The sequence below is a fragment of the Mustela lutreola genome, chromosome 4 (genome assembly GCF_030435805.1).
Source record: "Mustela lutreola isolate mMusLut2 chromosome 4, mMusLut2.pri, whole genome shotgun sequence".
NCBI classification, from domain to species: Eukaryota; Metazoa; Chordata; class Mammalia; order Carnivora; family Mustelidae; genus Mustela; species Mustela lutreola.
The window spans coordinates 43,301,453-43,316,808 of record NC_081293.1 but is presented as its reverse complement, the minus strand read 5'-3'; the positions used below and the strand labels follow the sequence as shown (position 1 = coordinate 43,316,808).

Here is a 15,356-nt window from a genome sequence, read left to right as displayed (position 1 = left end):
AGGTCAGTGAAGAATTCTTGGAGCCTTTATCTATCTTGTGTTGCCGAAGCCAGGAGCACAAAACAAGGCTTTTGCTGAGACAGGTGCTAATTCATGAGCATGTACCTACAGGAATGGAAGGTGAGTTCTTCAAGAAAGGGAACTGAAAATGCAGGCAGACAAAGGCCCATAAGTAAATAACCCCTTTGTCTCAGAAGCATAGTTCACACAGGGCCCCCACATTATCTACCAGACTTTGTTCATCTCTATGAATATTGAAGGAGAAGACATAAGCCAGAGGTACCAACTCTCCCTTCCATGCCATCGTGGCCTTCAGACCCAGTGATCTTGTCTCCCTTTGTGTCTTTGTTCTTCTTTTAGTACTTGAGAAGACAAAATTAAGTATGGAATTAGTTCTGCCTTGGCAAGATTTGGGAGGATTTACAATTTAGGAACTGGGCAGTTCCTTAAGCAAATGTAGCCTTCGGGAATTCTACCCAGCTCTGTCTGTCTATTCAGATAATGTGGGAACGTCTGCTGGCTCTCTGCCTCCCGGCCTCCTAGCCTTTAGAGTTTGTACTCAGCACTGGAGATGCCTCTTGTTGTGTGGGGCCACAAGAACCAGGGCCAGATGTTCTCCTCTCAGTTCTTGGAAGTTGAGATCTTGATAATGAAAACCAAACTCCTCTTTGGCCCAAGGCTCACAGTAAAGTCATTTCTCCCTGGAAGGCCTAGAAGTCAGAGAACCTTGTGATGCACAAGGTGGCCTAGGGAACATATGAATCTGGGGGGTCCAGGGCCCAGGCTGGTGATGCCAGGCAGATGGATATTCATCAGAGAATGATACCCACAGAGCCTCTGAGAGTCTGGTAATTAAAAGCCAAGCTGTGGCTCCCCAAAGAATGAGGCTACAGAGAAACAACTTATCTGTGGTCAGAGTGTAGGGATGAGAGGAAACAAAGCCAACTGACGCTTAAGAGGTTGTTCACTCCACGAGGCCAGGGGAACACGTCTCCATGCCGTATGGCCAAATTCTCTCCTATCAGATTTCTAGTAACTCATGTTATACAGGAAATTGTTAGATAACTGAAAATTAGAGTTGCTTCTCAGTCTGTCCCTCGCATTGCCCCCTGGTTGATATGGGGGACTGTGGACATAGACCAGATAAGGAGGGTATGCCTCCACACCCCAGGCCTGTCTGTTATCCACTTGGTCAGAGAAATTTCCCTCACGACCGCCCATGCCAATGGGACAGAACTCAGCTCATGACCACAGCATGCCCGGGAACAAGCAGATAGCATTTCCTCATCCCAGAGAAGAAGAGGATAGGGAGCAAAGTCAAGTTTTATTATTAAACAACTTTAATCCAAATGCTGATTATTATTTGCAGTGTCTGAAGGCACAAAATATACCTAAAATGTATGGAATAGTCTAAACAGAGTTATAAATCCAAAGAGCAAAGCATGAAAAAAAGATACATTCTGAGCTGACACAGAAATCCGAGTTGGGAATTTTTTTTTCTGGAGAACTTATTTGAATATCAATCATTTCCCCTCATGCCAAGGGTAGGAAATTTTAAAAATAACATAAACATGGTGAAGAATAACACCATAAGATGTTAAGGGTTTTTTTTTTTTTTTTTTTTTTTTAATATAAGCAGAATACCTTTTCCTCAAAGATGTGTGTGCTCTCTTTCTCACAGGCGCACACACGCACACGTGTGCACACACACACGCACACACACACGCACACACACACACACCTGCCCTCATTCTACTGTCCCTCACACCCATTCTAAGCAAAGCTGTCCAAGAAGACATCCATGGTGTACCCCAGAAGACAGATCATTCTCAGCACAAAACAGACTTGGGAGTGAGATAAGGCAGTGAGACCAGAATTTGATTAAAAAAATAGATATATATGAAAAACTGACCATCCAGGGCAAGGCCCCCAAAGTGCTGATGGAAAGAAAACGAAGCCTGCCCTCCCTCGGGGAAACCGCCGCCCACCCAGGCTTCGCTATGCGCATGCGCCCGGCTCCTGGCTCTCCACACTCTCATTGGAGAAATGTCAATGGATCGCCTTGGTAGCGCTAATACCAGGCCATTCTCAGTATCCAGAGATAAATAACATAATTATAAACACTCTTCTCTCCGGGGTGCTTTTAGCTGACTATGTGATGCAGCCGTTCCTTTCTGCTCAATCATGTCAGTCAGGACTTCAGGAGAGAAATCAATCCGGGGCTAGTTATCACCCTCCTAAACACAACTCTGGACTAACTCTACAAGGCTAAAAGAGATGCAGTCAATAGTCTTTGTATTTGTCCATGACCACAGATGGGCTCTCAGCTCCCTGATTACCGTCTAGCCCAGAGAGAGGGGTGAGGGGCAGGGAGCCCAGTCCTCTGGGGCCCGGATATGGGCTGTGTTCACCATCCTGGCAGGTTAGCAGAGCAGAATCACCTTTGTCTTCAGAAGAGCTGAAGTGACACAGATCTGATTACTGGATTACCGGGAACTGCTCTGCTCCTAATAGTTCTCTGTCTGGTTCTATAGTGTAATCACCCCAGGAAAGATGGGGGGAGTGTGGTTCTCTGGCTGTTCTGGCCTCAAGGAACGGAGCTTCCCAGCAGGTTGGCCAATTCAGGGATAGTTCTGGGACTCTCAGAGATCATGTGATGCTCCCAGCCAGAGGGACCCCTGCTATGGGCTGGCTCACTGCTTGAGGGCTTCTGGTCTGGAGAAGGGGGCAAGGCAGGTGGGGAGGACTGGGTTCTGGCCATTTGGCAGACTGCTTGCAGGGTTTTAGACCTGAAGACACCCTCTCACTTTTGGGGCTGCTTCCCTGGGGGATGCGTTACTTGTCTTCACATCACACCAAGTTATGCTGCTCCTTCTCTAGGAGCCAAGGCTCCTTCCTATCTGAACAAATATGGTCCCTTTGATCTTTGCCCAGCACTCACCATCACCTAGAGCACTGGTCTGCTCACCAGGTGCCTCCCTCCACTTCTCCAACAGAGTCCTTTGACCTGAAACTAAAGGTCGCAAACCCAAGGGGATATCCTCCCTCTCTCTGGCCTCACATCTCACCACCTCAGCTGGCCCTCACACCATACCTAGCCTTTCTCTACACCCACGGACGAGGACAAGCCCACCTCTGCCAAGCCTCCAGAGCCAATGATGGGGCCTATCTGCCTTTTTCCATATTCTATCACTTGTTGATTCTTCTAATTGAGGAAAGAAAGTAAAAAACAAGGCCAATAGTATGACCCCTCTGTAGGTCAGCAGCAAAGCTCTCAGAGATGGTCACCTCACTGGGGGGTGCTTCTCTTGGGCCACAGCACATGGCGTCATGTGGTAGGTGACCAAGAGGACTGCCCCCTGTCCCAGGAGCCTCCTAAGTTCCAGGCTGACAGGAACAGCTGATCACCCTATAGCGCAGTGGCCTGGGGTCATGCCAATGCTGGCTCACTGTTGGTCTACCCAAGAGGATTAAAGAGGAACAAAGGGCCAGGAGCAGAGGAACGTGGCAGGAAACCATGGGACATGGGAACAAGCAGCATTTGGGGCTCCTCTAAAGGGAATAGCTGCTCATCTTCCCCTCTCCCCCAGCAGGAAGGGGCTCCTTATCTGATCACCCCCTCCTGCCTTCAGAAAGGCCCAGGAATAGGGGGCTTCTTTGGCACTTCAGAATGATCACAAGTAATTTGCCTTTTTATTCATATAGAACAAAATTTACAAAGTCATTCATACAGTTTTTGTGGTTTTTTTTTTTACTGACTTCGAAAATTGGGAATATTCAAAATACACTTTTACCCCACTCCATTCTGTCATTATTTACATGTATGTACAAGAAAAATGAAAGAGTCTCTGTGTGTGTGTGTGTGTGTGTGTGTGTGTGTGTGTGTGTGTGCGTGTGTGGTTTGTGTTGTGGTTTTCCTGTATTAAAAAGCTCTGCTGGTCGGGTGGGTGGATGGACGGTCGGCGGGGCGGGCGGCGCGGTCAGATGGAGGTGCCATGGGAGGTGTCCAAGGCCTCTGGAAGGACGCCTCCCGGCACAGGCTGGAAGGACATGGGGATGGGGGTCTTGACTGGGCTCTGGCGGAACAGCCCCCCATTGGGCGACCTGTGTTTGCACTGCATGGACGGCATGGTGGCGGAGCTGCTCAGGGCCAGTGGCAGGCTGCCGCCCGGCCCTGACGACAGTGTCCGGCTGGTGCCGTGGCTGCTTTGCTCGGGTAAAAAAGTGCTGACGGACAGCTGCGTGTTCTGGTACTCTCGCGTGGGCTCCAAGGCCTGGCTTGGAGCCAGGCCCCCCATCTCCAGGGCGGAAAGCTCAATGGACGCTGGGGAAATCTGCTTGTGGGCAATGTCTTCATCCATGAGGCTGTTCATGCGCCGGTGAACCTGCTCCAAATTCACTTCTTTGTCCTGCAGGGAAAGCACAGTAAGGTCAGGCTGAGCCCTTGAGATGAGCCACAGCGGGCTTTCCACCAACTCTGGGAGGCCTGGAGACCCCAGGTCTGTTCAGCCTGTGGACACGGGGTGGGCATCCCCCCAATCCTCCCACCCTCCTTCACCTGGATGGCCAGCCCTCTGTTATCTGGGGAACCAGCAGCCTAGGACACTGGCCCTGGGTAGCATAGACCCAGCAAGCAGGCTTTGGCAACACATGCCTCCCCTCCTCACTCTGCTAGAACCCCTTTCATTCCCAGAGGCAACCCTGTGAGAAGATGTCTTGAGGAACTGGCAGAGACAGAAGGAGAATAAAGGAGTTCCTGTGGGAATAAAGGGAACTGGTCAATGCCCAGGGAACTGGGCCCCATGTATTTGCCATAGAGTTTACAAAGCTCAGAAAGCCTTGTGTGATCATCCCCGTCATCCACAAGAGGAAGCCTGGGTTCGGGAAAATCAGTGTCCTCCCTGGAATCACAACCCTGTGATGGGCAGCCTGGGAAGTGTGGAGTAGGAAGTGAAGTCCTGGCTGCCCCTGAAAATCCATTCTCCCTGTGCACAATGTCCAGAGATGCCAGCAAGCAGGCACGCCCCTGCCTCCAAGGTTCATGGGGTTGGTTCCTGGTTGAGCAAGATGGAGGAGATGGTGAGGAAGGGGACTTCTCAGGGTTCAGGTGACTTTCCTGGTATCAAGGGGGTTGATACCTCACACTTGACTCTTTCAAGGAAATGGTTTTTGTGTGCTTAACAAATATCATTCTTTTCAAAAACCTGATGTTTTGTCTATAATATTAAAATAAATCAATGAGGCCAAATTACTTGGAAGCTCCTAAAAGACAAAGAAGATGTACTCTAGCTGTTCAGTTCGCCCCAAGGAGGTGGGGCATGAGACCAGGTGTCCACAGAGAAGCCACACCAGCTCCTCGATGAGGTGCTCAAAGTTTCAGGCAGCATGAGTGCCAATGTGGTAGGCAAGCTCATGGCTATTTCTATGTTTCTCTCTGAGGTCAGACTGCTAGAGAAATGCCATGTCAAAGCTCCGGTCTGAGACAGAACACCACAGTGTTCTAAGGCTGTCTAATGATGGCATCCATTCAGTAGGAACCTGTCTTGTAGCGTGGTTAGAAATACCACACAGTGCAGAAGCCCTGAATGCACTTTCAAAAGGAAAAAGAAGGAACCATACACATTTAAGGGCCATTCCAGGGGCTGCTCTGAGCTCCTAGGAGGCTGGTGGGAGATTTTCTCCAGGAAGAGGCCACCCTGAGTAGCTGGCGTGAACACCCCTCTCTCGTGGATGGTTAACCCCCATGAAGTCTCAATCCAGCCTTCCTCGAGCAAGGAAGTTGCTTCTGCACTTTGCTCCTTATTCCCAATGCCTCCTGGTGTGGTGAAGGCAGGGCCACTGCTCTCTCCACACCTTTGCCAAGTTCATGACTGGTAGACAGAGGTTGGCTTCTGTGGGACACAAGCCATCTTTCCCAGAACCTTTCCCGGAATAAGAAAACTAACAACCCCCACAAGAGAGTAAAGCACTCATCCCAGGCCAAGAGCAAAGCTGAGAATAAGAAAGCCAACTGATTTCAGGATGGAAGATAACATGGGGCTTGACACTGTGTCCCAGATGGAAACATCAGAAGATGCTGGCTGAACCAACATTCCAGGGATCTGAAGCCCCACACAGCAGAGCTCAGCTCACTGATGCTGGGAAACCAGCTCCAAGTTGAGGACATCTCAGGGTAGCGAGTGTCGTTGATGACACTGGAGAAAGTCGCTGGAGCGGACCAGGCCTTTACTTAGCCTAACTAAATGTGATGCATGGGCTGTCTTTCACAGACTCTTTAAAGCCTGTGAAAAGACAAGATGCCAAATTCAAGTTCTCTCAACTACCTTTCAGCATACTGATCCAGGTCTGTGCAACCTTGTCTTTTTCTCTGTTTTATCTATTGGTTTTTATTCTTGCATATGAATCTATTTTTTAATAGTTTTTTAAACTGTTATATTAGCCCCTTGTTGTTTTAGGGCCACCATGGATCAATCATCTCTTCCTAAGAAGACCATGGTTTGTGTGCTTTTGGGGAATTACTTCTTCCTCACCAGAAAACAGTTTGGCAGGTGCCCTGCCCCACCTGTAGCTAAGATGCAAGACCATGACCAAGCAATGACAATATGGCTGAATCTGAATCCTGAACAAAGAGATAAAAAGAGACAGAAAAGAGTTGATTATCCTTCCAATACAGTAGGAATACTTCAATAAACTTTCTGCTCCATGACCATCTCTTGTCTCCCAGCTCTGTAGACAAGCATGACCCCTGCACCCCAACCCATCCTGCCTCTCCAGTCTTCTCATGGTTGCTATGTGCTCCAGAAAAACTGCTGATACAGCACTTTCATTTGCATTGGCCGAAGTCTGTGCCATGATGGCAAATCTCCATATCTATTGGTTATTTTCATTTCAAAGTAGGGGAAGGATGAAAGACAAGTATCAGAGATCCTGGAAGCTGGGGAAGTTGAGAGAGAATTTCAGACACTTCTGGGGTTTACTTATATAATCCTCCCTTCTCTTTACAGCAAAGCTTGTAGAAGGTTGAATGAGCTGAGTGTCGCTGTTGGCAGTGCCTTCAGTTTCTACTGAAGGAAAACCAATGGCCACTGGACTTGGGATCATGAGGAGAACTTGTTAGTTACATAATCTCATCTTTTCCTCCTTTAGATTTTCTTTCCAGGGCTTTAAGGATCCTTTTGGGGATGGAAAGAAGTCAAGTTTAGGAGTGGACTAATTTGGAGAGGAAGGCAAGCATCTTGGCCCCAGCCCTGTTCACTCTGGTGGTAAGAAGAAAGCACGTGACCCTTTTTTCTCAGAAAAGTGTTCAGGAGATGCTGCCCATTTTGCTGGGGTCTAGAGAAAGAGAAAGGGGAACTTCCTGCCCAAGAAGGGCACAAGAGTCGAGCGTGGAGACCGCGTGAAAGGAGCCCTCTCTGCCTAATGCCACAGACACAAAACAGAAGGAGAGCTTTGGGAAAAGACCAACTACCCAAAATCCTCTGAAGAAAAATGTAGCAAAAGAGGTCTCTGAGATGCAGTCATTTACCAGAGAAGTATGAGGGAGAAGAGGTTCGGAGAGTAGGATTCTCAAAGTGGCTGGGTATAGGCACCAATCTAACATGATAATCACAGCTGTGAGGACTTGGTCTGGTAATACCAAAGTGTTTAGAATAAAAGTCAGCCCAGAGTGTAGGTGTGGAAACAGCCCAACTACCCCCCAAATCAGTATTTTTGGAGGAAAGAGCTTGAATAGTTTCCTAAATCTAAATAATTTTTCTCATGCCTCAAGTTAAGTAAGGACAGATTAAAAAACTTCAAGAAGAACTATAAAGCTGTGCCATGGGGATCGACTTCCAGCTGAGGTCAGTCAGGAGCCTGTAACCTCTCCAGGTCAGGACCCAGAGAAAATGTCCACACCAACTGAACAGACTTCCCAGGGAAAATTTCTGCCCCAAATGTAGTCAAGTAAGCCACCCTCTCTACCCCAGCAGAATTTCACTCTATTCAAATTCGATTACTGCCAGTAGATCCAACACAAACAAACTCTGGAGGAACAAGGTGCCATCGTGAGCTGCCCATATGTGAGTGTTTATCTGGACAGCAAAATGAGGAGAACTAAAGAAAATGCCTCACGCCCCCTGAAAACACAGGCAATCTGGCTCTGAGTCGGCCACAACATCCCTCGGCTGCCTGCTTCCTCCGCCGCTGTCTAGTCCAAGTGCAAGGTGGAGAAAACCACCTTGGGTGGTAAAACCCAGAAGCATAATCTTGGGTCACCCGGGGCCACAGATTTAGCATACACCAAGTCATTTCCAGTGGCCCCTGGCCAAGGAACGAGGAGGCGGAAATAATCCGCCCACTCAAGGAAAGAGGCAGTAGTGATTTGAATAATTATCTATATTTTAGACAAAATGGGACATTCTATTATGTTATGCAAATTTAAATAATGGACTTTTTTATGTGAACTACATCAGTTTACATCCTCATTATCTCAAGTTTTTAGTGTTCAACCGCATGGAAACTTGCTGCTGTCTTCATTAATTTACTGTAGGTAACTGACCTAGTCAAACATCCCTGAATATGACATAAAATTCACAGACTGCATTTATCCCTGAATCGGCCAAATTCTGCATTTCTCCCCTCATATTAAACATGATGACAGATGCACCAACAGAGGTGACTGGGGACCCTCTCCCAGGCATTGTCTTGCAGAGAGATAAAGTTCTGTAATTAAGCCGCTGTTCACCAACGTGGAAATAATTCAGTGTACTGGAAAACAGTAATTAACTAAACTATCATCTATGTAACAGCCAGTTACACGTGGGACTTGTTAGAACAGACTTTGTTTAGTGTCCAGTGGCTTTTACTTTAAGTTGGGATGGAACAAAAATGGGATGAGGGACTTCAAACCTGACTGGGATGGTTGTAGAGGTGTCCTTCCATTACCACTGAGACCACCCCAGTTGTAAATGAGACTGAACAGCTGGGAGAAACACCATCCATTTGAGCTTCTTAAGAATTACTCCAGGGTGCCTGGGTGGCTCTGTAGGTTAAGTGTCTGCCTTCAGCTGGGGTCATGATTATGGGGTTCTGGGATCGAGTTCCACATTGGGCTCCCTGCTCTACAGGGAGCTTGCTTCTCCCTCTCCTCCCTGCTTGTGCTTTCTCTCTCTTGCTATCTCTGTCTCTCTGTCTCTCTCTCAGATAAATAAATAAAATCTTTAAAAAAAAAAAAAAAAAAAGAATTGCTCCAAAGACTTGCCAGCCCCAAAGGCCTGGGCTGGAGTCTGAGACTAGTGGTTGGGTTAGAGCAAAGAAGTTCAACAGCTAATGAAGTGGTCTCAAGAGATGACGGGCAGTTTTCAGAGCATCACGAGAAAGACTTCCATTAGGCGCACTCATTCATTTCACAGGGGAAGACGAAAAGAAGAGAGAGCTAATGGACACTTTCCTTCAGAGGTGGTAGCAGCAGGTGTACAAAGGGGTGAACCGAGGCAGGGGTGACAAGATCTGTTCAAGGTCACACAACTGCATGGTAAGTGGAGTGTAAGGATCAGAGTCCAATCTACCCAGTTCCCAAACCTGGGCTCTCTCCCACTATGCAGGCTATGTGCTCCCAATTTCCCTTTAGAAGGATGGTGTAGACCTGTGGTTTCACCCTTGGCAGGATATCCGAAGCAGGCATGGGGCTTTTAAAAATTATGGTTGTCCATATCCACCCAACCCTACCCTTTGGGGAATGGAGCCCAAGCATCTATATTTCTAAAAAGCTCCAGGATTAATCACCTCTGATGTGCAGCCAGAACGGAAAGCCATTGATCCAGCTGCAATGATTACACAATAATTTAACATTAATAACATTTTCTTTATAGGAGCCCAGACTGGTTCATTCATTCGATAAACACTTTTGAGCTCCTACTACCAGATGAGCTAATGTTCTTGGTAAAGCATCCATCTCGGTCCCTGGCATATAGAAGGTACTCGATACTTCAGTTAGATCCATCACCTCGTAACGAGAGGCTCTGCCGTTGCTGGGGCTGGACTAAGTGATGGGAATGCAGAGGTGGAGAAGCGCCAGCAGACTCTGAGCAGGCACGGACAGGTAAACCATTCGCAGCAACTTGGAATCGCAGCCAGCCTGAGTGCGTATGCATGGTGGTGACAGGGCGGGGGGCAGCCCGTGGGAGGTGAGCAGGGGAGATCAGACAGAGGGGAGTGATGTCTGAACAGGTTGTGAGGTGCACACTGGTGTATGACAAGCACTCACAGCCTTCCTGCTGGGAGGCCCTGGAAAAAGGGCAGCAACATACACTCACTCTCCTCCCCCTCGTGCTAAGAGGTCTGATATCAGCAGTGTAGCCATTGGGCCAGGCTTGGTTTTCAGCAGAAGAGAGAAACTGGGGTTCAGAGGATGTCAACACCTAGCTAGGAGCCAGGATCCTGGCTCAAGAAAAAGCCCAGCTTATACCTTTCATGGGCCAAATCATCCTGAAGATGTTAAGTAAGAACCCCTGCTCCTAATCATACCCCACCCAGGGGCAGACACGTCATTTTATTCCAGTTCTGTCCCTGTCACTTCTGCCTCCTCTTTCTCCAGGGCGAAGGATGCCTTCCTCCAATGTTCTCAAAGAGAATCAGGACAGGTAAGAAGATAATGTGTAACTTTCCCAGCACAGACAAGGTACCACACAATGTGACCTGAATTACCCGTGCCCATGACTGCCCATCCCAAGGTCCTTGGGAGGGAGGAGCCCCCAGGCTACCATTCACCAAGCACGGCCCATGGGCTGGTGCTGTTTCTGGCACTTTGCACACCTCCCTTCATTGAATCTCAGGGCAATGCTGTGAGGCTGGCATAAAGGAAGAGGGGAAAGGTACAGGAGAGAAAATTCTCTATGTGAGGTTGATGAAGCATCAGAGGAGTGGAGGCAGAGAGGGTGTGCAGCCAGAGGGAGAGCCCCTTGAAACAAATCTCCCACCAAGTGCACCTGGCCACCTGCAGCAGTGCCTGGCCACCCGGGCCTCAGTCAGCTCCTGTCTGCAAGGGAAGCAGGGCCTGGGGGAGGGCAGGTGAGGCAGGCAGTACAAGCATGCCAAGCTCCTAGCCCTGCGACAGATGATTCATCCCTCACTCTTCATGTCATCTCCCATTTGTGCGGTTCTCATCTTTATTTCATGAATATTTTATTCTCCGAGCAATGGCTCCACTTCCCCCATAAATCTAGAGGGTGGCTCTTTACAGCAAGCACAAAGCCTGCTGCACTCACCTGTACTGGATAACTACATAATAGTCTGATTCCTTAGAAAAAATATGAGCCCCAATCCACATGAATATTAAGGGGTTGAGCGCACATTACTATTCTTCCTCAAGTAGGTGTCTAAAGTCTGAAGGCATCTCAACACAAGCCATTAAACACAACTAGAACTACACCCAAAGACAGCTTTCTGGCTCTTAAGAAATATGGCCAAGGCCCCAGAATGAAGCATTCTAAGACTAACCAGACACTCTCACCCAATTGCAAACACTGCTCCAAAAAACACAGGTAACCAGTACCACAAAGTGGTTCTGATTAAGGATCATTATTATTTGTGGAAGGTGTGAAAGTTAAGTTTCTAATATTGTGTTGCGTTGCCTTCCTGGTTTCTGTTCCTTATGTGATGAGGTCCCAATCACTTGGCCTGGCACTCAGATCCCTCAGAGAAAGCCCCTGGTCCCTGGTCCAGCCCTCTCCACTCACCTCCCCCTGCTGTTGCTGACCCTCCAGTCCCCAGAGCTCCAGGTGGGGGGCGGGGCTGGGGGGTAGGAGGTCAGTTAGGACTATTTAACTCAATGCTGTTCACCTTGCCTAACTTTCTGATCTCACCTCCAGCTCTACGATCGGTACCAATCCTTTTAACACTGACTTCTAACAACTCCAAGCCCCAAGAACTCTTCAGTAACCAGTACCCCTGCCCCCTAAGTCCCCACCATGCCAAGGCTGGGCTGGGCGCACCTTGGTACATCCATGGTACCTTCTGCTCACTTGAGAATGGTCCTGACCAATGAAGACTGCTTTGGTCAACCTCTCTGCTTGACACATCTGCCCCTGTAGAGGTGAATTCCCTAAGGACATGGGCTATGCCCCTATAGGCATATTTATGAAAGGAAAGAGAAGAGGAAGGGAGAAATTTCATTTGAAAATCAGAAACCAGGCTTAAGTGGGTAGAAGAAGAATAAATGAAACAAGATGGGATTGGGAGGGAGACAAACCATAAGTGACTCTTAATCTCACAAAACAAACTGAGGGTTGCCGGGGGGAGGGGGTTTGGGAGAAGGGGTTGGGATTATGGACATTGGGGAGGGCATGTGATTTGGTGAGTGCTGTGAAGTGTGTAAACCTGGTGATTCACAGACCTGTACCCCTGGGGATAAAAATATATGTTTATAAAAAATAAAAAAATAAAAAAATAAAAAACAAACAAATCTTAAAAAAAAAAAAAAAGAAAAAGAAAATCAGAAACCCATAAAAACAAGAAAAAGAGGGGATAGTTCCTTTTTCTACCAGAAGGAGCTGGCAGAAAGAAAGGCAGCTACTATGCTTTTTAACTTGCCTCTTCATTGGTCCTCATTCCTACCTGGAAGCAGGTTGGTGGCAGGGGCAGAATTTCCACATTTTCTAGGTAGGACCAATGTACTTCATTCTCTTCTCTTGTGCCTGAGGTCCTGGGCTTATGTAGAAGCCAGAGAGAAGGTAGGGTGCTTTACTGGCAAGAAGAGAGCTGTTCCTCGTAGCTAGGTCATTCTTTGGTTTCCTGGTCTTTTCTCTGTTTTTCTCTTTCACCTCTGCCTTCTATGTCTCTCCAACAATCGACCCAAATACTTGTCCTTCTGTCTCTCTCTGTCTCTCTGTCTCTCTCTCTCTCACACACACACACACAATGACTATTCATTCTGGGATACCTAGGCTAGGCTTATCACTAAACCCTAAACAGGGATGTAAAGGGACATGAAGACTGAAAGCAGATGAGAACACCCAATCCAGAGGAAGAATGGCCTCTCCCTGCACCTGACTCATAAGGGACATTCTGGAAGGCTGAGCCTGGGCACCTGCTCTGCCCATGCCATCCCAAGTTAGACTTTCCATGATGGTGAGATGCTCACCCACCCAGAGAGCTTCTCCTGCTCCCTGACCCAAGGATATTTGCACAAAGGAAATCAGGCTATGGCTGACTGGGTTTGGAAAAACACCAGACCCAAACCAAATAACATGGAGCCTGGATACAATGGGATCTGGTCCTCTCTGGTCCCACTTGGAGGTAACTCGAGGGCCACCCTTCCTTGGGTGTGTACTCTGATGCCTCTGTGCATATAGCCTTGATGGTGAGAAGCAGGTTGGTAACAAGACAGATCTGTGGCCTTTCCTTAAAACTACTCATCAGAATAATTCACAGGTCCTCCCCATGACTTTCACACACACACACACACACACACACACACACACAAATTTCCAGTAGCAAAAGAAGCTTGGGCAGAACCATTAGCCATTCCTTTCAGTGCTTTTCCCTTAAGTCTGCTCCCTCCTGCTCTCCTGTGGCCCAGGTGTAACAAGGAGAAGCATGAGGCCATGGGAGACCTAGGCTTTGCACTTCCTTGCAGAGAGGCACACAGAAGGCAGAAGAGGAAGATGGGTGTCTCCGGAACATTTCCAACACACTGAGTCAAACAGCAACGTCCTTCCAGCAAAAGCTAAGTGTGATGACAGAGAGCGGGATGCCTGGTATGAATGGAGAGTCTGTTCCCTCCCCCACCTGGCCAAGGGTTCCATGACAGACTGATGTATGGGCTGTGGCCAACCAGTCCCTCCAGGCTGCAGAGACAGTGGCCATGGCGACACTGCCTCTTTGGATTTGGGGCTGCTTACTTTGCTGCATTGTGTTTGAAATTTACACCTGTTTGTGTCAACCTGATCTGTTGATGATAATTCAGAAGAAGCTGAGCTGTATGTAGCACGCAGTGGAAGGCCTACTATGGAGTGGCTGGGCTTTTGCCTCCGTGCCGGTGTGGAGGTTTCTGCTGGCAGAATATCAAATAGTCAAAAGACCTGCCTTGCCACCCTCCCTTAGGGGAACTGACTCCAGGGTATGAAGCCTTCACATTAAAAAAAAAAAAAAAAGAGCTTGAAGAAAAGCAAAACCCCAATGGAATGAAGTGTCCTGGGTGGAATCAGCTCATGCTCATCACAGATAAGGCGGGGAATGTGCCAGAACACGGAGTCTGGACAGAGCCGCCATGTTCCCTGTGCTGGGCATAGGCAAGGCTGGGCCCTATCAAGATGAGGGAGGAAGGGAGGATGGGAGAGGCAGGGCCCGGTCCCTACTTGCATGCCGGAAGAGCAGAGCCCTGTGGCCCTTGATGGGAAAGCAAAGAGAACCAGGAAGGAATGAGGTCTCCTCTCTTACCCTACAGTTGTTCTCTCCAGGTCAGGGTGGAGGCACATGGGCGGGGCAGGGTAGGGAAGGGCCCTCTGGCGCTGCTCATGCTGCACCCGCTCTACAGATAAATACAGGACTTTAGTGGCCACGGCTGGGGCCTTGGCCCTTCGGTCAAGCATCGAAACATCCCCTCCATTTGTTCTCTTGCTTTAAAATCGAACAAAAGCAATGACACCCCACCCCCACCCCCCAGTAAAACATGGCTGTCTGCACACAGGTGACTCCGGTAAGTAGTAACTAGAAGAAAGCCCGCCCCGGGGGACTCTCCTGCCTCTGGGCTGCAGAAGGGAGAAGCAGGACGCAGGGCACGGACCTCTTTGGGGGTCTCCTGGTGGCACCGGTTGCTGTTCCACCACAACTCCAGGGCAGCCACCAGGCAGGCGAGGAGGAGGCCGATAGCCAGGATGCAGAAGACCCCCGCGAAGCTGTGCAGCTTGAGGGCTTTGCCGTCAGCCTGGGCACTGGGAGGGCTGGTGAGGTCGCAGCGGCCCAGGTGCGGCCACCACTTCTGCTTGAGCACGTCGAGGTCCCCGGTGTCCTGCAGCTCCAGGATCCTGCAAGACACCAGCCATGGAAACCATGGCCCCTGGCCTCCTCAGCGCGGTCCTGGTGACCCCAGCCCCTTCCGCAGCACACTGGCCCTCCCACAGAAAACGCTGAGCCATGGCAGCCTTCTTCTGCCCCAGCTGTCCCCTTCCCCAACCCATCCTCCCCTCTGCAAGCAAAGTGCTCTTCCCCCGGCACACTCCAGATTTCTTCTCTCTCCTCCTCAAAAACCTCGAAGCTCCCACCCACCCTGTCTCATTGCCCGTGGATAAGGTTCAGTGGCAAAGCACATAAGGACCCTTCACATGGAATCAGGGGCAACATAAAGAACTGGCTGAGGCAACACTCAGACCTCAGAC

The 15,356-nt window shown here is 49.0% G+C and overlaps 1 protein-coding gene across 2 annotated transcripts in view; it reads right to left on the bottom strand.

Moving 5' to 3' along the window:
* Positions 1-1,322: 1,322 nt before the first annotated feature.
* The window catches only part of GRID1 (glutamate ionotropic receptor delta type subunit 1), a 693,966-nt gene continuing 679,932 nt past the window's right edge, over positions 1,323-15,356 (bottom strand). The window contains exons 15-17 of one of the 2 annotated variants that reach the window (XM_059169719.1): positions 14,765-15,005; positions 14,419-14,509; positions 4,276-4,409 (exon numbers count right to left, since the gene is read on the bottom strand). In XM_059169719.1, the coding sequence (XP_059025702.1) occupies positions 14,420-14,509; positions 14,765-15,005 (331 nt within the window). In that variant the 3' untranslated portion in view covers positions 4,276-4,409; position 14,419. Of the gene's footprint in view, positions 4,410-14,418; positions 14,510-14,764; positions 15,006-15,356 lie in introns of both variants that reach the window. The other variant, XM_059169718.1, reaches the window with a different exon arrangement.